Source organism: Oenanthe melanoleuca, chromosome 2, assembly GCF_029582105.1.
Source record: "Oenanthe melanoleuca isolate GR-GAL-2019-014 chromosome 2, OMel1.0, whole genome shotgun sequence".
Taxonomy (NCBI): Eukaryota; Metazoa; Chordata; class Aves; order Passeriformes; family Muscicapidae; genus Oenanthe; species Oenanthe melanoleuca.
The window spans coordinates 40,298,948-40,323,867 of record NC_079335.1 but is presented as its reverse complement, the minus strand read 5'-3'; the positions used below and the strand labels follow the sequence as shown (position 1 = coordinate 40,323,867).

General features: G+C 34.9%; 1 protein-coding gene across 1 annotated transcript in view; it reads left to right on the top strand.

Annotated features, from left to right (window-relative positions):
* The window catches only part of SNTG1 (syntrophin gamma 1), a 313,327-nt gene extending 296,213 nt beyond the window's left edge, over positions 1–17,114 (top strand). Inside the window, exons 17-18 of the mRNA XM_056485667.1 lie at positions 7,136–7,246; positions 16,191–17,114. Coding sequence (XP_056341642.1) covers positions 7,136–7,246; positions 16,191–16,361 — 282 coding nt within the window. The 3' untranslated portion in view covers positions 16,362–17,114. The remainder of the gene's footprint in view (positions 1–7,135; positions 7,247–16,190) is intronic.
* The last annotated feature ends 7,806 nt before the right edge of the window (positions 17,115–24,920 follow it).

Below are 24,920 nucleotides of genomic sequence, written 5' to 3'. Positions count from 1 at the left end.
TCAAAAAATATATTTGTCAGAAGAGAAAAAAAATTTCCCTTGTAGGACTGAAAATAAATTAAGGTGCTACTGAATTATATGGTGGTGTTAGAACAAAGTAAGAAAAGGCCCCATAATGGCCCACAAGGTGCCCATCAACAAACTTCAGTGAACCTGTCATGTGTTCTCTTGTAGAAATTGTGAGCATTTCACCAAAAAAGAGAATACCACGAATAATAAATCACATTGAAAATATCTTGGTTTTCATACCAAAAAACTACTAAATCACGCAGATCAGTATTTCTCTTAATTTCTTTAGGAACAATCTCCCATATTTTCTAGGGATACATTCCTTGTCTGTCTCTTCATGCAACTAATACATATACAGCATATTGAAGCAAAACATATAAAAACCTTCTTGACATTCAAATTTCAGTGATAGGGAAGGCAGAAAGAAGCCAGGCTCACTGGAAGATGGAAATTTAATGATGTAACTCTTGTGAAAAAAATATTTATTCCATGCTTCAAAGTTGAAATGGTGAACAAATAACTACTATAACTTTAATATAAGCTGTCAAACATGCTTCATACAGTTTTATGTTCTGTGGCTAGAAACAAATGTTGGTAGATTGTCCATCTGTACCAAGCAAATACACTGTAGTCTTTTAGCATTCTATGTAATTTCAGTAATGGACAAAACAGTTATTTTATAAGGGCTGACTTTCATGCCTTTTTCCTTTGTCTCATTTTTGTTCTTTATCCTCTGTGTCCTCCCCTGTCTTTCCCTTTATAGTTATAAAGCTGCAGCAGCTGACAAAGGAAATTGCCTTGGACCGTAATTCTTTTGTAGTAAGACACTCTCCAGAGATCAGTAACACAGTAGAACTGAGCATGAACAAGATCTTAATCCTACTCAGTTCCCTACTGCTGCTATAACTCTGGGCAAAGTGTCACTTGGCAAAAATGAAATCTTTCTCAATTAGCTATGAGACAAACAGACAAATTAAGGTGTATCCCAGGTGCCTGAAGACTCAATTACTTTTATTCTTAGAAACAAGGACCTAGAGGGCTTCTGCTCTTGATTTAGTTTGACTCGTAGGAGTATCATATATTTTAGTCAGATGACAAACAGCATTAGCTTGAAAGGTGCCCATTGAAGTTTAGCATAATTCACATATGATATATTTTAAAAAATTGCCTTAAAAATCTAAAAGGAAGAATAATCCAATCAGTCAGAGTATCAAGTAGGCAGTGTTGGAAAAGTGAAGATATAGATTTTTGAATGTTCGATGGAAAAAGACAACAAAGGGATTTGATTAAACTGAAACTTGAAAAGTGACCTCTGACATCCTTTCCTTAATAAAAATGATTTCTTTGTTTTTTCCACCATTTACAGGTGGTCTGGGATGTAGGTGTCTAATCATTATAAAACACTGACATTTTGCATATGATTTCCGTAGATCATGTATGTAGACAAGATGTATTTCCTAAAATCATAGTATATCCTGGGTGGGAAGGGACACATAAGAATCATCAAAGTCCAACTCCTGGCCCTGCATGGTACAGCCCCAAGAATCACGCTCTGTCCCTGAGAGCATTGTACAGCTTGAACTCTGTTGGGCTGGTGCTGTGACCACTTCCCTGGGGAGCCTGTTCCAGTGCCTAACCACCCTCTGGGTGAAAAACCTTTTTTTAATGTCAAGCCTAGACCTCCCCTGACACAACTTCAGTCCATTCCCTTGGGTCCTGTTACTGGTCATCACAAAGAAGAGATCAGTGCCTACCCATCCTCTTTCCCTCTTAAGGCAGTTGTAGACTATGATGAGGTCTTCCCTTAGTTTCCTCTTCTCCAAGTGACCTCAGCTGCTCCTCATGTGCCTTCACTGACAGATGGAATGATGCCATTGTAGTACTTGGTGCAAACACTATTGCTCAAGTTCATTAAGTGTAAATAAGTCTTCTGCAAGACTAGAGTTGGTCCACAGTGGATAATTCGACACAGAAGAGAGACACAACTGTTAAATAATGAACTGAAGATAGTTCATTGCTGAATTCAGAGGACACGATTTAAATCTCTTCTGGTTGGAGATTCTTTTGTTGACAAAATGCACATTTTCTTTCTTAGTGCCAGTGCATAATGCTCTCTGTACCCTAAATTACATTTCTATCCCAGAGCCGTGGACTAGTCAGGCATCCACATTTCTATGAGTACTCCTTAGAGTATGGTAAGCAAAAATACAGTCACTTATTTACTCTGTATTTGTTTGATAATCTGGTCTCTATTTAGGATTAGAACAAGCTCCTTGACCCAAAACAAAATAAAAACTCTAATGAATATTCCTAGTCATAGCCCAAACAAAGATACTTACAGTTATAATGTATTTCCACATTTCTGATGTGATTACCTAGATGGAAAGTTGATTTTGGTTGATGTCATCTCACCAAAATTATATGTGGATTAGTCCAAGATTCTGGGAATGAGTAGCAAACTGACATATAATATGAATGTGAAAATATTTTCTAAGGTTCCTTATAGAATGTGTTCTAGATCTAACACTGTTGACATAATTTTCTTTATTCGTGTGACTATGTTACAGGTATAGAAGTCAGTAGCTTTTTTTCCATGTGTAATTTATATGCAGCATTTGTGCACCAACTATAAAATAAAGATATGCAGGCAGAGAGCATCCTTTTTTAATTATAGCAGAATAACACTAGCAGAAGATAATAGGCAGTAATTTGTTTGCAAAGACTAGCACAAATGAGTCCTAGATGATTACTTATAAATAAAATATTTCTCATTAAAAAGTATTGGTGAAGAATCTTGGTCCCAGATACATCACAGGAAAAAAATCCTGTTAATTTCAGTGAATACAGGATTTTGCTTTTTGATGATTTGTTATTACAATAATTTAATAGCATCTCAAGAGGAGTCTTAAATTTAATTTGTCAGCTTGTCTGCACAGTTTATTTGTTTGCATTGCATTCTGGTATTCTTTGAAGTTAATTTTATTAAATGGTATAAAATGCAAAAAGCAGCCTAAGCAATATATGAATAACAATTGGGAAAAGGATTTATATCTTATTGGTTATTTTCAGTTTTATGTGTGATACATACTGTATTTGTTCAAGGAGATTGTCTTCTTACAGTGCATTTTTCAAGACATGGATTAATTATGTGAGATTTTCTGTGGCCACACTGGGAGTATTCTAATTGTGACACTGGTGGCATTCTCAGTGTATGCCACTTGCTGAATTAGACTGCTTGCCATTGCTCCTAAATTCTATCTCTACTCATTAAATGAGAGTTCACTTTTCAAGGCAATAAATAATGCATACTGAGTTCTCATCTTCATATTCCATCAAGTCATCAAAACGTTGTGTGCCATTATTGAAAGGTGTGTCAGGATCTAACGAGTTGCTGATGCCACTGTCTAGAAGAGAATAATTTTTAGTTCAGTTGCAATTTGTGCTTTAAAAGGAATTGGCACCTGGTCCACCTTTCAAATCTATTTCAGGGCAAACAAAAATTTATTGCTTCCTACAAATTCTGTATACAGACCTGTAAAATATTCTCAGTGATGGACGTTATGCACAGTTACTGAGGGAAGTACTTGAAGAGAACAGGCTGGTTTTGTCAGTTAAAAGTTGCCTTATGAGTGTTGAGTTCAGTAACACTGTGCCTTTAAGTACTTCTGCTTATATTCCATAATTCCTGAAAACTGATTTAGAAATATTTTATGTGACACACATTTAGCTATTTGACAATTTTCAAAAAAGCCAGCATGTTTTACAAATGTACTTATTGGTTAAAAGTCAATATATATGTATATATATAGTTGTACAAAATTATAATTGCCTATGTTAACTTTCTGAGGCAATAGTTCAACAGATGGCTTGGAGAAGCTCTGATATTCAAAAAAATGAAAAAATAACGACTGTGACAGTGGTGTAGATCAGTATTCCCAAGGATACCTATGCCTAATGCAGGAGAATTAGCTTTTAAAATTAGAATTTGGAAGAGTCACCGCAATGAACATGGTCCACTGAAGTCAGCCCATAGGATCATGAAAGATAACACATGAAACTCTCTTTCATGTGTTAATGTCACTGCTGTAGTTACACATTAGTGTGAAACTGGTTCTCAGGTGAGTTGGTCTGGGCTCTCCTTTCTTACTTTGGCACTATGAAGTAGTCATTGAAAGTGGATAGGTCTGGTCCCTGTTCACTGCTTATGCATTTTACAGCAATGAAAGTGAAAAGAAGAAAAGCAGCACGCTCAGAACGTGTGCAACCAGAGGAATTAATCCAGTCATGCCCAAGATACTTTATTTTAAGAGCAATGTGATTGCAGTCACAACATTCTGCATCCCTTATACATATGCTACACATACAAAATGTGCAGTTCTGGCTACACAGGGCAGCACTTCAGCCTCTTTGGTAGGAGAAAGGATTTAAATGGGTCTTACTGGGCATATGATTAACTAATTTACTCAATTTTTGCTGTATAGAGTTTTAGCATCTAGTTTAAGTGGTTTAAGCTATCTGTTACAATTTTAATGTAGTATAGTTTATTGAAGTAGACACACATCCAGACTCTACCATAATGAACCAGTTCTCCCCATTTTAAATGAGGATGTAGGATCTGCTATTCAGAGATTCTCTAGAAAAAGAAGTAGCCAGAGTGATGAGCTTGAAATACTTTGTATTCCTGACTTAGTAACCTAAAGCTCGCATTTCCCTATTTTTTTAATGCAAATGACCACTCCCTCATGTGGACAACTTTGAGGAAAAGTGTGTTGAAGATCACTCAAAAGGAGCAGATAATTCTTTCATGTGGGAATCATTTCAGGTGTTGTCAATAGCATTTCTTCTCCTTACACTTCAGATGAAGAGTATTTAATTGTCTCTGCTGAGACTGTCAGTTCTAGGAGCTTGTTTTAGTATTTTGATGCTGAAGTGCAGTTTTGTTGGGAATAGCTCTCTTCACACTATAGACCTGATTTTGCAGTGTTATTAAGTAAGAGCCTTTCCTCAGTAGGAGTCTCTAAAACCAATGTTATGCATAAATTGAAGTGTGTTCCTGAGTCATGCCTGTTGTTTGGTGTGTCTGCATTCTCTTTTCTCTGAATGGGAATAAAGTGCACGGCAAAACTGCATGGAAATGTCAAAGTACCTCAGTTCTATACATCCTTCATCTTCATTCAAACTTAATCTGACTGGGAATAAGGCCAGGTACTCTGGGCTTTTGCCTGCACTCTAAGGGTCCTTGTTAATACTGCATCTCTCTCCTGACCTCTCCATATATCATCAGAGAAGGGAAAGATGATAGTTCATTGCTTTGATTGTTTTCTCCTGAGATGAAAAGACAATCAGTGCCCTTTACATTTCTCATCCAGGAAATGACACACTTAAGTAGATTTGCTGTCCCTGCAGAAAGGCAATGATCTTGATCTTCTGACAAGATTTGTTGAATTTGTAAATCTGTAAAAAAAAAAAAAAAGAGTTTACAAAGCAGGTAGGAGTATAGCCATCTGAATGATGCTATATACTAGATTGTTTTGTTTTGTTTTGTTTTGTTTTTACCTCTCTATTTGTGCAATATAAATAAACATCTTTGATCAAACAGCATCAAAGGAATTTCACACACATAGAAATGAGGGAATTTATTCTATTTTCTGTAGCACAGATTGATGGGCTCAGGAGGACAACATTTGAAACAAATAGGATATATTTTCACATAAACTGCCAAATTCCTCTAGTTTATGTGAAACAGGATGTCCTTAACTCTGTTTATGGCAGAAGGGAGCTCACCTGTCACATACCCACAGAGAATGAAAGTGGTGCTGAGACTAGGAGTTTTTTTTTTTCATCTGGAAAGGATAACTATAGAGAAACAATTTTGGAGAAAAATTCTAGCACTTGTTTTGTTTAAAATGCACAGTTAAGATGCTGTCCTTGTGGTTTCTTTTCTTGTCAGGTTGCTAAAACAAACACAACAAACTTTTTTCAGCTTGGTGTAGGGTATAAATTTTTGCCAGTCTTTGACATAGGGAGACCAACACATCCTGAGGGAAAGGGGTCTGTGTAGATTAAGGGCAGTTAAAAATTTGACCTCCCCCATATTCTACTTAATTCCCAGGAGACAGTAAATCTTTCATAGATAAAGATTAAGAGCACAGATGTAAATGTCATCGTACACATTTGGGAGGAAATAATTTAGAAACATTAGACAAAAGGGTTGCCTTAAGTTTATGTGTTGTTCCATGCCTGTGAAATTAGTGTTCATCAATGTAATAGCATGTGATGATGACCTCCTAATTATGTGAAATACTATTGGAATCACAATTAAAATTTTAACAATCCAAAATATCTGTAGGGTGGGGAATATCTTTAAATGAGCTTGAAAAGACTTACAGCAAAAATAGCACTTTTCCATTTTTAAGCAGAATAATTTAGAATTGTTTTTTCTACATAAATCCACACTAGTTATAATTTTAAACATATGTTTTTCCAGACAGCTGTAAGTTTTATTAATTGTATATTTATTTTGTAAAGCATTATGTGCTTTTCAACAAGGCACAATGCAATTCATAATATAATTACTTGAAAGGTCACTGATACCATTAGAATTAATGATTTACTCAAATTCCTCACTAGAGCTCTCATAAATAAACTCAAAATATGTTCTCATTAAAGAGCTTCCTTTTGTTATTTTACCCTTATAAATATATATTTTTTACTATTATATGCCCTTTATGTTAAAAGTAGATTTTTTTAGTGTGAATAGAGGGGTCTTGTATTTCAGATCAACACTTCAGATAAAGTAGGGAATCCACAGATCATCAGTGGAAAAAAATCCTTCTCTTTTTCATTTAATCAGTATTTATTAAATTATAGATAAAGGAATTTCAAAGTAAATTTCACAAATGTAGTCTGACAGGTGTTATTCATGCACTGCCAAAATATTATATGTCCATGTGATTAAATGAACATATGACCACAGAACACTACATTTATTTAATTATGCATCAGTGTTAATACATTCCTTTGAAGGAGATCAGCTATTTATAATACAATTTTCAGTGATAACTACATTGACTTGCTTGTCTATGATTTTTTATATTTTGGTTTGTTTTATTTTTTTTCCCTTTAGGCTGTGCTTTGGAGGTACAAGTTTTCCCAGCTCAAAGGTTCTTCAGATGATGGGAAGAGCAAAATCAAATTTTTGTTCCAAAACCAAGATACTAAACAAATTGAAGCAAAGGTAAAAACAATACATTTTTTGTATAAAAGCAATATACAATTTTCAAAGCAGCTAGGGGAGTAGGGAAGTATAGTAAACTAAGTTACTTGAAAATATTAAGTTAATGTACAGAGAATGCAAAGAAAACCAATGAAATTGAAAAAAACTGAACAAATTACTTTTATCTAGTTAAAAGTCTTTTGCAAGTTGTAATTAGATTTAAAATAATAAAATAGAGGACTTATGGGATATATGGGTTTAGGGATGTTTTCCAACTCTCTTCTTTGTCATCATGATAAAGCTATCTGAGAGCTTCAGTAGCCTGTTTTTCACCCTATGATTGTATCATGAAAAATGGTGGAAAATATGTCCTTAAGTCATTCTGGGAGCAAAACTCAGCAAGAGTTGAAAATTTGTTTTTATTTCTCAGAGGAAAAAAAAGTGTGGATTAAATACATATTTCCCAACAACACTGAAACTTTTTTTCTGTGTCTAATGCAAAATCAGAAAAGTTGTATTTCAAGTTGTGCTCTTGACTCAAGAGTTAATTCATTAAAAGAGTAGCCACAAGACATTTAAGCTTACTTCAATTTATGTCTTTTGAGAATAAGGGTACTTACTGCCCCAATGTGTGTGAGAAGTGATCTCCCCAGATCTGTGATGGTTGGAACTGCCTTAGAGCCTGGGTAAAATTTCTTTTTTGACTAAAATCCAAATTTTAGTGTAAACGTAATGACTATTATCTTGTTGATGTCTAAGCTTTGCTTTTAAAACATTTGCTATAATGTTTTTCCTGCCCATGTCAAAGACAAAATTTATGAATGAACATGACAACAAAATGGTTCCATGAGCAAAAAGGAAAAAGTTAAATAAATTGTCTGTAAGTGCTAAATATGTAGAGTATTATAAAACACATAAAGAAAAAACTGCATTGTTTTGGGGATAGTTAAGTGTTTGAATGCCAATAGCTACATTAAGTATCTTCCTCCATGTTTCTTTATACTTTATGTTATATATTTTCTACCCAGCAGCTATTTACTTGATTTTGAGTGTTTTACTCAAAAAAAAATAAAGGTATGTAAGACTTCCCATTAAATCAGTGGCAATAAAATGTGAGGATCATGGTTTGATACCTTCATGTTCTGCTTCATCTCAAACATAGATATTTTCTTATTTCTGATTTCCTTCAGAAATATTTGTACAAGTACAGAACTTTTCTTCAGCTCTAATAAGACAATACAGTATAACTTAATGTCATAAGGATGATTTTCTCTTAAGGAAGTAGTTGTAAACTTTTATCCTGCTTTTCATCTAACAGATGAAGGATGAAAGTCGTAATTATTTTTCTAATATCTGTCTGCTATTGCTGCCAAACTAACACATTAGTATAGCACCAACAAAAATTAATAGGACTCCAAGAATGGCACACTGTTGGGGTGTTTGGGGCTTTTGGTGGTTTTGGTTTTGTTTTTTATTTTCTTAACTGGCAAAACTAGAATATATTTTTAATACTGAATTACATTAGAAAAAAAATAAAACCAGAGAATAAAATACAGATTTTTGGAAAAAAAAATAGGATTTTCTTTTTTGTTTTGAATTGTATCTGTCATATAAATCACTTAGAGATACATACCTATGTTGGACATGCACAAGCCTTAATGATATCCTGGTGCCTTTATTGTACCTATTGTTACTTCCACTCAAATTGAGTTCATGAAAATTCTGCCTAACTTTTATTAAGGTAGAAATACTACCTTGCACCTTATGAAGCCAGAGTATTATACAAACTTGCTAGCATGCTTATTAAGATGCTGTCATGTTCCCTGGTTGCTGCTCGTATCATAAACTTAAACTTTCACATTACTTAATTTGGAAATAAAAAATTTTAAATTGTAATTAGTTTTCATGGTGTTCAAGGCATATCTACTATATGCAAAGATGTCAGATTGTATTCTCTTTAGAAGGTGCTGTGGCATTTATAATGAGCATTTTTATCCATTCCAATTTGTTTACATATTAAGTATGTTGCTTAGTCTAAGAAATGTAGATAAATGTGTCTGTAAAATGAATATGAATGTTTTTGGGTCTTATATTTTCAACACTGGTTGGCTTACAATTTTGTGGATAACCCAATTCTGTATCCTTAAATCTTTCATTGATTTAAAGCACTATTCATCATGAATAAGTGGAACAGTTTGGCCTCCATTTTTTTGCTTTACATTCCTGAAGTAGAGGTATAGCTATTTGCAGAACTGTTGAGTCATTAGGAAATGTTAATCATATTTTCAGAAATATTTGCAATGCCAGATTTCATGAATACTGTATGCAGGCTTCATTTGAAATCAGGGGATGGAAATTTTGTAAAACATCTCCTGAAGGTTGATATAAATATTCATGCTACAGCTATCATCACCTGGTAAATGCAGCTCTGTGTTGCAGCTGGCCTGGACACCCACTGCTGTAACATTTTCTTCATGATTCTATTTTTTTTTCCCAAGTTACAATACACAGGGAGTAATCAGAATGTAGTGAAAGGAGAACTGAACAGAGAATAAAACAAAAAATCGAGGAGCCATTGCACCAATGTATAAGGGCTCTTCAATTATTCATTTCCAAGCAGCAATGTGGAAGCAGGGCATAGCAGGTAACTTTCCAGACACCACAAATACTGTAATATTTACACAAACACTGTTCAGTTTTGGGCCACTCACTAAAAGAAAGACATGATGGTGAATTGAGTCCATAAAAGGGCATCAGAGCTGGTGAAGAGTTGAAACACAAGTCTGATGTGGAGCAACTGATGGAGCTGGGATTGTCTAGCCTGGTGTACAGAGGGCTCGGGAGAAATCTCATTGCTCTCTACAACTGCCTGAAAGGAGATTGCAGCCAGGTGGGGTCAGCCTCTTCACAAAAGTATCAAGCAATCAGAGAAGATGAAATGGCCTCAGGTTGCATCAGGGGAGATATAGGTTGGATATTAGAAACAGTATCTTCACCAGGAGGGTTGTCAATCATTGGAAAAGGCTGCTCAGGGAAGTGGGGAAATCACCTTCTCCATAGAGATGTTGTAGATATGTAGATGTGGCACTTGGGGACACGGTTTAGCAGTGGGCTTGGTAGTGGTGGATTAACCACTGGACTCAATAAACATCCTTTCCAACCTAAAAGATTCTGTGATTCTATATAATAGCTTCACAGAAAAATATGAGTTATCCAAATCCAAATTCTCCCTGTCTTCCTTGATTTATAATGCTGAACATGTTGTGTATCTCATGCTTTCCCAGATGTGTGTGATTATGGCATGTTGAACCTGTGTGATAGTACCCTTTAGCTTTAGAACACTTATTCATGCTCTGCAGAGTCAAGAGTATCAAAATGCTCAGCTATTGAATCTTGATCCAAACTTAGATAAATTTGTTGTTATTTTTCGAGAAATGCTTTCCAACTTGTAGATATATATTGCTTGAGAAAAAAAATAGCTATGCATCAGCATTTTAAACTTTAGCTATCTTCATAGTTGTCCAGCATCTCCTCTGTATTCTGGTGGAATATACAGAGATATAAGCATTAATATTAGAAAAAATCTGGGAAAAATACATTTTGGAATAAAGTCTAGTAGCACATACATTCATCAGTTAGGTTTTTTGTTTTGTTTTGTTTTGTTTTTGAGAAAAACGCTTTCCACCAGAGTTTGTATTCCTATGTGAAAGTCCTTCACTGATGCTGAATAGCTAATTTTTTTATAATACTGTCAAAATTTTTTATAGTGTGCTTCGTGCCTGACTTAAAAAATTCAAAATGGCATGCTTTGAGACATACAACATGTGCTATGAATTGAGTTACAGTTTAACTTATTGTCCAATATAAATCTTTTCAGCCTTAAAAGCATTTTAGGTATTTATACATTTCAAATACTGCCTTTTTTTCTGTAGAGACATTGTACTCATGCTTTTGTTTGGCTTCTCTCTAAGTTAAATCCTGTTACTATAAAGACAGATAATGTAAAAAAAGATAGAAGTGCTTCCTCGTGGACTTAAGCAGTTCCAGTCATAAAACCTGAACAATAATTTCCATAGGTCACACCAGTGGGTGCATGGCAGGAAACCTTAAAGCAAATACCTAACTTTGAAGGTATCTATGGCAAGGTCTGTGTGGTTTCTGACAAGAAAACCACTTAAGGACAACATTAATCACTGAGACCCCTTAGACATTCCAATCTGTAGGCTGTTTCCCAGCTGTCACTCAGCAGGAGATATTGCACAAGTTTGCTCAGCACGACAAAATTTTTATGGGTGAGAGCTACAAAATAGAGCTGTCAGCTTGACAGAATGTGGAGCCAATGTGTCCCTGTATCAGTTCTTACTGAGCTGCTTGGCTTGGGTTAAAAAAACCTAAGCAAAGAAGGACAAAGCTTTCTCTGCCTCGGTAAGGTCCAAAGGGATTCACTTAGACCTTCCTATGTAGTTACTTATCTAGTTACTTATCTGTTTACCTGTTTGTTTAGCTGTAGTTTAATGAGTGTCTCAACAGCAACACAGCAGCTTCCAGAGGTGATACACAATCTAAGGACTGTAATAAACTCAGTGTGCTGTGACTTTCAATTTTACCTAAGTATTAGACTTTTCTGACAAAAAAGAAAGTACCTTAAATCTTCAAGAGTTCCTGTTTTGAGATGTAAGTATATACCTCCATAGGAGTAAGTGATGTGTGTTAAAATCAGCCTCTTATTGCAATATTGAATTTTCACCAAACTGGGAACTGAGGGTCTCTGTGCTTGGTAAAACATGGATGACTCAAAAGTCACACTTCAATCTGTGCTTTCACCTCCCCCAACTTGCAGCACGATATTTCTCTATGAAAAGCTCAGTCAAGGCCACACTGCTGTGCTGCATCAGGTGAGCTTTTGTTCACAGATTGGCTGAACTCCTAAGACCAGCAGTATAAAACTGAAGTGGATACAAAAATAAGTTTATCAAGGTGAAGGTCCAGTAAGTTTTCTTCATCTATTTGAGTATGGAAAACCAAAGAAGGCACAGATACAGTATCAGCAAAGGAAGAAGTTTAACTTCAAGGATTTCACATTAATCTCATCATTAATTAATGCTACCTTAGTATTAATTAATGCCAATTAATTTATACTTGAAATTATCTTGTAGGGAAATCTAATCTAAATATCCTGAATGACTACTGATCACATTGTTATGAGCAAAGTACCCACTTTCTACTGTTGCAAGGTGACTTGATGGGTGCTCACACCATTTTCCAGGCTGACATTTCTGCACATTTCAAGTCTGTTCTCCAAAATGCAATTTTAAATTAATCCTTGTTCTTAGCCTTGAGGGTTTTTCTGTGAGCATCACAGTGCTCTTCACATTTAGAGTATCATCTTTAAATGGGTTATAAGTATACATCCTTAAGATTTTTATAGAGTGATTGCTCAGTTGCAGTTGCAGAAGTTTTGAGTTCAGATTTCTGACTTGTGTTGGTTTGTGTGGTTCAGTTTTTAGTTTCTTCATGTCTTGCACATAGATTATTTGTCTAATATCTATTTAATTCAGATTCTATGCAAATATAGAAAGACTATGTATAGTCTCCTTTTTTGATGGACAAATATCTTCTCTTACCAGCAGTTTATATATTGATGAAGGAGAAGGCTTTGGATACTTCAAAACATACAATTGCTGGATTTTGTAAATATATCATTCATATAATTGTATCATACTACATAATACATGTATAATACAATGCAATAAGAGATTGCTGGGGTTTGTTTCTTTGTTGTCTTTTGGAAAAACTCTTTTTTCTATTTCCTTTGTCTTTTCAATTCACACTTCCTCTGTGGAAGGCTACTTGAATTCCAATATACTCCTTACCTTCTCAATGACTGCATTTTTCTCACATGTCTTTTTGCCCACTTATGTTGTCCTCAGCAGGAACTGCAGATGTTCAGGTTAATAATCTGGAAGTGTCTGATATAATGACAGCAATGTAGCATAAGAGCAGTTTAATCAAAAGATTAGTTTAGAAAGACAATTTGAAGACCAGAGAGTACATTGATATTCCTGGGAGAGTAAGGTCTTAGGTGAGGTGTATAGGCAACAGTCTGGAAATTGTAATAATAGTAGGTTGTGTATTGGAGCATGGGCAAGTAGGCGTGGCTTAAATTAGGATTTCTTTGCTTTTTGGAGGATTCCAAGCATGTGACTTTCCCTACTGGTATCAACTTCAATGGTTTAACTGCATATTTTTCAGGTTTCTAACGGTTTGTCTGCTTGTTCACTTGAAACTTCATTTGGACTATGTGCAATACACACTACCCTGCCTAAAGTGTATTCAGACAAAAGTATGACTGAGGACAGAGTGTGTATGGAAACAGCCAGGGTGGCTGGGGGTGCACAGGAGCCTGTGTGCTCCCCTTTGTCTGCTGGCAGTAGTGCCGACCTGCAGACACCTAAAAGTGCAAGTTCCCAGCAGAAGTGAGGGCATGTTTTGTCTTTGTCAGCAGCTCTACATGGAGTCCTATCTGTTTGTTAAGGTTTCTTGTGATTAGGCTAATCTGCCTGAAAAGTGTTGCTCCTGATAGATCCTGTTCCCATTAATCAGGCTTCGGGGAACTGAGTTGCAGCCATTAATCAGACCTGTATGTACTTGCCACATACCAGTCAGCCTACTGTGCTTCACACTGCTTTAATTACCAGCTAAAATGCATGTCTTCACTGAAATAGTAATAGTGTTTCATTGCAAATAATAACTGAGCATTTGCTGTCTTCTTAGTGCTCTTCTTTTCAGTCAAGGTAATTTCCATGTTGTGTCATTACTATTGATAAAAGTTATCAAGTGGGACCTTCAGAGGCTGTTCTTTTACCCCACCTGTTTCCCTTGATGGTCAATTGAGCAGTGGATATTCCTGATGTGTTACTATTGCAGAAACACCTGTGATAACTCTTGGTAATAATTATACTCATACACTGTGAAAATTCAGTGTCCAGTAGCTGTAATTATGATAGTAACAATGTTCAGCTTGTAGCTTTACCTAATTGACTTGAACAATTCTCAAACTGTAACATTTGTTTGAATATGGTTATCTTGTTGAGACATAAGGGGAACTGTAATCTTTCTACAGATAATATATGCAATTGGTACTAAAAATATTTCACTGTTCCACTTAATATTTATTCCCTTAAGCTTCAGGTGTGTTTTTATAGTACTAATAGGGTACATTAATATATTAATAAAATGAAGTTAAATGAAAAATAAATTTATTCCAATGGCACATAGTTGTTATTCTGAAATAGCTTCCATAATTCCTTGTTTCCTCATCTTTGAATGACCATTCTTTTCTTATTTATTATATATTTTCTTATTTTGAAATTTGGAGGATGAAAAAGTCCATTTTGACATAGTGATAAAATTGTCTTTCTCTCTGGGTTTAAAACTGAGAATATCTCTAAATTGAGGGCAGTATTTTTAGGGTTTTTTTTTGTTTTTTTTTTTAAAGTAGACACAGCTGGCAGGTTTGTCAAACTTGGCATAAACTTTATCTTCTTTATTGAGAATTAGTCATCAGGGGAGTTTAAAGAACCTCATGGGATGTTATCAATTTATTTCTGAGCATGTCTGAAGAACATCTTCTGAGGCGTGTAGGAGACCAGTACCTGTACAAAGCTTCACCTATTCAGTACATCACTGGACACTGCACATCCTCCTGTCTGCTTTCACACTGTTGTCTCTACCCATGAGGGGTTTGTGAATATCTTCATGTATTCTGTGAAGCAGTGTCTTCCAGGAAATCTCAAGAGGCAGAAAATTGCAGGTTGATATAATTTGAGAGATTTAGCATTTTTGTTGAATTCGCATTTTCAATATTCTTCTAAACAAAAGAGCAAAATCTTGGCGTGATATAGATTGGAAATACCAATGCTAGACAAGACAAGTAGAATATACCACAGATAGCAATTTTTGGTTTCACGTTGCAGTGAAGAAATCTGTACGGGCAGAGAATCAAAGCAGAAAGATGGGAAATCTGTACTACTTTCCCTAGACTTATATGTAGTATATGTAGACTTATATGTATTGAAGTGCTTTCAGTAATTGCTTTCAAATACAACAGATAGTTATTGATTAAATACCAGCTTCAAAAAAAATATTGAAGATAACCCAAAAGAATTGATCAGCTAAAGTCAATTAGACATAAAGAAATAAATCTATATATGTAAAAAAATATTTTTTATTTATTTCCTCTCTAGTGGAGTCTAAAAGAGTCCCAGCTAGTCTAATCACATGCTGAGTGGACTGGAAAGAAATGTAATTTAAAGCAGAAAAATAAGAAATTTGTAGAATATTCCTAATAAATTTAAAACATGGAGTATGCTCCTTTTTTGGCCCAATAACATATCCAAATTATTGCTGTGTCAGATATCACATTTTGATAATATTTCCTCCCTTTTTTAATATATATATTAAGAAATCAGGTGAAAAAATAGCTGTTTAATAGTGTGATAGTGTGATGAGACATGATGAACAAATGCAATATATGTGGAACTCAGCATCATTAATTTCTGTGGGTACATTGGTTAAGCAGTAGTAGTCCAGAGGTGTGCAGACAGTTACAGGACAGCTATAAAGTTTCTATCTAAATTAACCTGCAAATGTGCCAGATTTTTGTTAACCCGAGGCAAAATAAAAATTATGTAGTGTCACTTTCTTTCCCTTTTAGCTAGCAGGATCTCATATTTTTATGGAGGCACTTAATCCAGAAATTTGTTCATCTTAGTCTCCAAGCAATTATTTAGAGAACGTTGAATTTTCAAAGTCTAAGTCCCTACAAAGGAGAATTGTACAGCACATTAGCAGAATTACATCAAGCTATTAAAATTATTGCTGTTGGAATAGTGGTTCATTCCTGGTTATATATTCATGGAATGTTCTGTGTCATGTTTAATTTTTTTTTTTTTTTCACTTCCAGGAGCTGGAGTTTTCTAATTTGTTTGCAGTCCTTCACTGTATTCACTCATTCTTTGCAGCCAAAGTGGCTTGTTTGGACCCTCTGTATGTAGGCAGCCAAGCCACAGCTTCTGCTGCTCCCACAACTTCTGGTACTGGCAAATTAAAGTATACTACTGGACATCCCCCATGACAGCACTGCCACTTAACAACAAGACATAAAAATGTATAAATATTCATGAGATTTAGACCTTTGGTGAACCATGTATGTGGAAACCAACCCTGGAGGCAAGACATCTTGCAGCATCAGCAGAGAAATGGTCACATGGGATCATAACTTCATCTCAGTTCTGCAAGACATCAGTAAATAATCCTAGTCAAAACCCCAGAATAGGATGGATATGCTTTTAGTATTATCTATTTGTACTTACATAGTGCTTTAAGCAACATTGGAAGCAAAGGAATAAATGGCAAAATGAAGCACTTGAATATTTAATAAAATTTTCAAATTGCTGTAATAATACACAAACAGAATTGTCATTTTCCTCTTTTCAGATGTTTTTTATGACAATATGCTAAACTCTGAGTATGAACATAATGCCCTATCATATTTTAAATGAGAGCAAGCATATAGTACATGGTGACAAAGGAAATAAGCATGAAAAGACATTTGTGTAAGTACCTCCTCTAATAAGAAAGCACTTTAAGCACTCTTCTAAATCCATACTTGTGTTTATACATGGAGTTATGCTACTTTTTCCATTTTGTTCTCTTCATCCAACAGTAACAATATCAAACATATAACCATACTGATTAATTAAAAACAATACAAAACAAACAAGCCTAAAAAAGAAAAAAAAACACTTTTTCATGGATAATTCCCTCTTCTTCAAGTAAAATTAGTGGCATAGGAATTTAATTTTAATTATAAATTAAGTGCAAGTACAAAAAATAGTGTGTCATCTATTTATTTCCTCCCTTTTTTCTGTTAAGGATTAAATACCATAAATCTAACTGTCTTTTTTCACAGGATTTTGAAATCGTTTCAGACAACCCACCTAATACATTGTTTCCATGGTTAACCTTTATTTCATATCAGAGATAGAACTTACATTCCATTTAAACTCTCAACAAATAGACATTTTACATTATACTTGAAAAATTATTTTTTTCCCTTTGAATTCTTAATAAGTTATTATATATATAGATAGTAAAAGACAGGAATACATTGAGTAAGCTATAAAGAATACATTACAGAATGCATAATTTCTTTGATTCTTAAGACCATTACATCACTCTGGATCTAGTTTCAGAGTATCATTTAATGATGAAATATAAAGGACTTGTAAATTTAAAATTAATAACTTTGTTTAGTTGCAATTTTATAATATAATTTAATTTTGCACTATGACACACGCCCGTGAAGATGAAGGAAAAAAGGTATACATTTTTAGTAGTAGTTATTAGGGTTTCTATTTATTGTATAGAAGTCAAAACTACCTTTTTTTCCCTCTCCACTTAGACTTGTTAAAAGCACTTATGAGATAGAGCCATCATCTTCCTTGTTTAGCAGAAATATCCTTTCTATCACATCTCTTTCTATGTGTAATATGATTAGTACTTCAAAAGTGCCAGAGGACAGCTTATCCAAATTGGAACAATTCAAAATGCAAGGCAAGGACAATAGATGAACTAAATGTAGGAGCAAATAATGTCTGGGTTATTTTCGCTTTGCATTAGAAATATTTGGATTTACATGTGTGAGAGTAACGTTTTGATACAGTATAGCTGATCTAATTTGATACTAGTTCCAAATAATCTGAAAATATTTGAGGGAGGGGAACGAACTCTTTTATCACTTTCAAAGAGAAAGAAGTACACATGTACTTCCTCTTAATATGCCTCCAAGGGCATATTAATTTTAATGGAATGGTGTAACAATCCAGCTATTAAGTAATCTAAGTTGCATCAAAATCCAACTTTTTCATAGACACCAAAATGAACTTTTTTATAAGAATTGTCCCCAAATAAGGAGGTCACATCTGAAGGCCAGCTAAAACTACCATGCCTGTGCATAGGATCTCGAGCTTGGGACATAAACCCCAGATATTTTGAATCTAAAGCTGTAACATTTTAAGAAGTTTGACAATGGTAACTCAGGCACTGCCCTTCTAGAAAGCATATATTGAAAACACATATTTTGGCAAAGCGCTGACAGTGCTGGAAAGAGAATCTTTTAATGGCAGTTCTCAGTGCTCCCAAATAACCTCCCCATTTCAGTGCATTGCTGTGGCATTCAGCTGTCCCAGCAGTGTGGCCATGTGCTACCACCTCTGCTGGCCATAGCAGAGTCTGAAACTGGTAGCTGCTGGCTGAGTGTTCTTCCTTCAACTCTTCATGTGATGTGCAGTTCTGAGGGGTGTTTAACAGACATGCTTGAATGAGTGTAATGTTTACCCAAACCAGGACAAAGTATGTCATTGCAAATTTTTGCAGGCGAAGGTATTCCATTATATGAAAGCCACCCGCAAAGAATTTAAACAAAAATGCTCATTGTGCAGATTGGAGTTAATGGCATGAGGGACTTTTGGGACTCTACCAGGGTTTCCTGAAGATCTCTTTCAAGAATTCTCTTTGTAGAACACCTGAGACTTTTGCAACTGGGCATTAAATACAGAACATTTAAGAACCAAATTAGCGTGAAAATTGTTTTTTGTTGTTCTTTTTCTAAGGAGGTAAACTGATGGGACTTCATCAATACTTTTATTTTCAAGAAGAAAAGTGTTATTGAGAGAATATAAGATGTCATAGCTTTGACTGCAGGTCAGTGTTGATTTGTAAGCGCAGCAGGCGTTTGTGCAATGACCTCACAGAATATTCAGAGGTGACTCTGCATCCAGCCTTGCCCTTGTAGAGCAACTTGGTCAGAAATTCAGTCTAGAACCAAAGAGACAAAATTTTAAATTCTGTGTTATAACTAATCCTGAAATACCAAAATAAAATTTACAGACATATTAAATGGCTACATTTTGCATTTAAATACCTACATTTAAAACATAGTGAACTCCATATGCATATGTCAAAACTCAGGCTTTATGTTTCAGCCTCTCATTTCACAAATAACATATAATGAATACAAGTGTTTTGTAAGCCAACACAGCCCATTGACAATAAAAAACAGAATTATAATGAGCCCTCAGCTTTTACTAAAAATCTATATTCAAGTTAAAGAAAATATTTTAGCAAGAAAAAGTAAAGAAATCAATCTGTAGCATAATATGTAATTTGTTCTCTTTATGTCATGATATTTTCAAGTAAGTTTAATAAAGAAAATTCTTTATAGTACTGTGCCTATTGAAGTGATGTTATACAGTATACCAAAAATATGTTCACTTAAGTATAACTAAATATATTTGGATTGATTTAGTTTGCTTTATGATGGGAATTTTAGATTATCTGATCTTCACAGAATTAATCATATGCTAGGTTATGGTGTTAGCATAATTTTATTATGGAAGTGTTACCAATTTGAATACATTTATTCTTGATTTAATCAATAAATTAATAAGTTTAATTTTTCTACATCTTTGAAAAATTACAGTTGCAGACTTTCAAAAGAGCTTTGCATTCCAGTAGCACAAAGGCACCTTTGAAATAAAAATCAGCATATTTTTAGCTGTTGGCCATTTTATTATGTTAATTAAGTGCATCAAGAATTTTGTGGAGAAGAGCTATTTGTAAGTGGACTATTTATTTAAACCAGTCATTTAATTTTTTTTATTCAAACTGGAATTCTTAAAAATGCAAACCAATAATATACAGTATCAATATGCTTTGAGAAAAGAATAATGAAAAACGTTGTTTTCTAAATTAGTTCCTGAGTCCAAAAAAATTATATTTATTTATTTTAAATGCAGAGACTTATCAGAACACCTTAAAGTGTACAGTTAAACATGTAGTTGTGAACACTGCAGCCTGTTACTTTAAATGTGTTTTGGTTTATTGAATGCCTTAAGATGTTCCTTGTATCAGACAAAATGTTAAAAAATACTTGAGACCCTGAGAATGTAAAACTGCTGTCCTTAGAAATTCAGATCAGTTTTCATCCTTCCTCAGCAATTCCAAGAAAGCTTCTGGAAATTTTATTAACATTGAAAGCACTAAGCCTCGCATTTCACTTTCTTATTTCTTTATGTGGTGATTTGGTCTCTGAAAAAATCTAGTGTCTGATAAAAAGTTAAAGCTGTTTTTAAAAAGTTCTGTTTCAGGCAGTTATGCATCTGAGCTTAAGACTCACACATCTGACCAGTTCAGTATGATGGGAAACATGAAAGACTCACTCAAGTTCCCAAAATTTAAGTACCTGTCTTAGATGCCTGAGGTTGCACTTCAGGCACTTCAAAAGGGAAACACAGGGTGGGAATATAGCTTAAGATCTCTGAAGGCATGTATGTGTCTCGCTTTCTCTATATTTCTCTAAGGAACTAGAGGTTCTACTTTAATGTTTTCATTTTATGTGCTTTTTAAGCCAGGCTTCTGCCACTCATGCAATTCTTCTTATCACAGAACAGTCCTCAAGCACGAACTGTTTCTTTCAGGATGACACTAAGCAAACATCCCACTTCCAGGTCTTGATGGGCATTCAGACCATGCAGCCCAGCTGAAATGAGTCCAGAGGAAAAAACCCTCTGAGATGCTATCAACAAGACTTCCAGGTCCTGGTGCCAGCCATTTCTGTGTACGGACAGGTGGCTGCTGCTCATGCACCATGGAGTAAAAGCTAAAAAGCTGAGCTTCACAGTGTAGCCCCCTGGAGCTCAGTACCTGAAGGGAGATGCTGTGCTGCAGCAAGGGGCAGAATGAAGCTGAAAAAGGCTGATGCTGCCCTGGCAAGTTATTTGGCGTCACTTTTTCCCTCACCACACCAGGACAGTATTGGCTGCAAGCAGGCTACCCCATGCTGGTTAGCCCTGCTGACCCTGCTGCATCTTTCTCCTCATCTGCCACAAACACACATCTGAGTATTGGCCCTGGGGTCCCCAAGCACACTTTCCATGTTCCCTCACTCCCATTGCTCAGACAGATGCAGAACTGTGCTTAGCTACATAATGGAGCCTCTAAACCTTGCACACGGCCAAGGGGCAGTGTTAAGGATTATGGCAAAGGCATAAGAGTGCTTGAGTGTGTGATTAACTTTCAGGTTATATCAAATAAAGTCATATCTGTGCTTAAGTGCTTTCCTGACTTGGAGGGTTGTTAAGTGGAATTATTTTATTTTCCTGGAATAAATTCTAGTGTGTCAACACATTTCTACTTGCTTGGCTCCATTTTCGGGAAGTTTATCAGAGATAGTGGTTCATATCCTCTTAGAATCATAAATAAGAAACATTGGAATACTACAATAAAAAGAAGTTTTTTTTTCAGATTCTGTATATTATTACAGTACCTTGCATAATCTATTGAAATATATTGAAAAATGTAAAAACAAATGCTTTCATTTACATTTCCTTGTCAATTTTCACCATGGTATACATGCCTTCTACTTTCAACAACTTTCTCCACAGGAATCCCAGATTATAGAAATTCTTTTGCTATTCAGTATATACTAATATATAATGCTGTGTGTATGTAGTATGTGTGTGGGGGGTGTGTGTGTGTGTGTATGTTTATATATTAGTATATACTAATGGAATATATTCAATATATATAAATGAAAGTTACATATTAGGCACAACTGTAAAACAAGCATACATTCATTAAGCTTTATATTTAAAAACTTACAATACTATAAAAAAACATATGTATATTAGTTGAAAAAATGGCTATTTTTGCAGGGTATGCACAATCTGGATATATGATAATAAATTGATAAATGTTAACAGATTTATTATTTCATACCTCCAGGAACGTAGGGGTTTTTTTAATTATTCTTATCCCTTTAGCATATTTACAATATATGTCATAAATTTTAATTTGTTATGGATTAATATAACTGAAAAAATGTAATAGAAAGTGCTATATATTTTATAAATATTAAAAAATTAAGAAAAGCTATTCAAATTATTTATTTCATTTTTAGTTAAGGTTTTGTGATTGTTTGTAATATGTATTTGTGACAAGCATAAGTCACCTAGTTGTTTAAGCTCATTAATGTACCACTAATAAAATGCTATCTTCTGTTTTGTTTTTGTTATGCTTCTTTTTGTAATGGAACATAGCAGAAAAAAATAGAAAATAAATACTTTTTTAACTAATCTTTTGCATTCAGTCATACAGTGTATGAGTTTTATATCATTGAAAGCCAAGCCTGGGAAATCAAAAAAATATGTGAAGAACCTGGGGTGGTAAAGTGTTTCCCAACAACTATTTATTTAATAGAAATAATGACCATTCCTTTTGAATGATCATTCCAACAAGGCCTGTCACCCACTTAATGCCTGACTAGGATTTTGGAAACACCCCAGTCTCCCCTGGTTATGAAGCTCAACCTACAACTATCACCCAGGCACCAGATTATTTTACCATTGACATTTAAGTGCTTAATTGGTTGGAATTAACCTAGGCCAAATATTGCAATGCCTGAAGGTATTTTTGGTGTATCTTTGAAACCCAACAGTTTTCAAATGGTGCTGCAACTACTAGTGCAAAAACAACTTGGATGAGTTTAATTTTGTCTTTTTCCCTGACTGAGAAGATGGGGAGTCTCTGCTTTTATTTAGGCACCTTTGTACCTTTTCAGCAATTTAGGGTGAGAGTCTGCGGTGCACATCTCTCATACACATTTTTGATGCCTTTTTTGTGCTCCCATTGTGGGAAATCCAGGTAAGCTTCATCACAGTAGTGCTGCTCTCACCTATCTCTCCCAGCCCTTCCAAAAGCACTCCCCAAGGCTTTCTTGGCCCTGAGGCTGGGGTTGCCTTCCTCATCTCTCCACCCAAGGAAATCATCTTTGGTGATCCCAGTCCTTTCAGCATCTTGAGGAAAAGGAAACAATATGAACTAATTTTAAGTGTGATTAATACATTCCCTAAAGTGATTAGGCTGTTGTGAGTTAACAAACATATGTACCTCTGCCACATCAGTTAGGTTCCTGTGTCTCACATTTGTTTTTGTACCACATTTAAGTGACAGGGCAGAAAAAATGAGAGGAGTAGGTCTTAAAAAAAAAAGGTGAGGAGAAACATAAAATAATACAGTGATGAATACCTTGGAAATAGGTATATTCCAAATGTACAGGAATTCTCTTATAGCTACTATTTTCATTTGCCCATTAACTACAAACTAAGAGCATGAACTCACATAGGACTAAAAGGTTTGTTTATTCTGGAAATGCCTATCTTCTTTTGAATTATCATTTTAAATCTCACATCTTTTATGTCTTCCCCACAGATTTTGGCCTCAAATGAAAACTCTTGTAATCAGAATTTCCTAAGATATAGTCCTTGAATAAGATTCTTTAAATTTATGTTTCTTATGTTCCACAGCTATTATACTTTTACTCCAAGCCCTACAACAATTTACTATTGCAAAATTTGAAATTAATTATGATCTATTTACCAGTGCATCTAACCAATAACAATTAACAAAGTATGGTACTTATGTCTTTTCAATTACAAATTTATAGTTTTCTAGTGTTTCTTTTTCAGTATGTTGGCAGAATTTATTTTTCATTTACCTATCAAGTAGCAGTATTTTTTAAGTATTCTTCAAACACAATCTCCATTATAAATTGAAAATTATATCCTTTTAATTTTCTAACCAGAAAAAAAATAATTTATTCTCTGTAGTCCTATGGTTATTATTGCTATGTACTTGTTCAAAAAAGTGAAGGACTTCACCCTACAGAGAGTATTGTCATTTGTTGTCTGTGTACTTTGTGTACTTTGCATGCACATTCTTCTCACCACTTTGAGCAGAGTTTTTCCCCAGTCCTTTCTTCCATGTCATGTACAGCACAGATTTCAACCAGACCTGGCTCAGGACTCCTTAACACTGTGAGAGCAAAATTTTACTAGCCTAGAAATGCTTCCTCACCAATATGGAGATGATTTAAAACTTGAGGCCATAAGCAGAGATTATTCTTTTTCCTAAAGTATACAGCATAAAAGCAGCACCAACTGAAAGAGAGTGTGTGGAAGCACTATCACTCCATTCTCCCTGGTTTGGCCTTGTAGAATTGCAAGCATAGAAGATAGTAGTGTTTTTGGGTTTTCTGGATTACATAAACCTGAAACTTTTTACTAGATGCTGAGATTGTCATGTGAAGCTATCTTTAGAATTAGATGCTTTTAAAAAAAAGTTTAAAAAGAAAAAGCTCCATCAAGTACCATGAGCTGCAGCGAAGAGACCAGAGGCAAAGTTCTTAGGCAGACAGATCCAAATTCTAACCTTTCTCTTTTGAACAAAGTCCTTTTAGCTAGATATCTTTATTTTTTTTCTTATTTTGCTTCAAGAGTCCAGTTACAAAACTGGAAGACAAAAAGTCTCAGAACTGTCAATCCCCTTGACTGAGGCAAGGAGATGAGAGAGTGTCTTTGCACTGCTTGTCCACCAAGTGCAGCAAAGGCTCCGATTGGGCCAAGATCACAAACAACTTAGGTTCTCTTCACACCAGAAGACAAATATTTGAAAGAAGTGTGAAATGGAGGCCTTTCATCATTTCACAAGAATCAGGAGCTCAGGCTGTACTTAACATGTAAACTCAAAAGCAAAATGAGAACTCTTGTGTGGGTGGTTCATGCAGCTGCCTGCA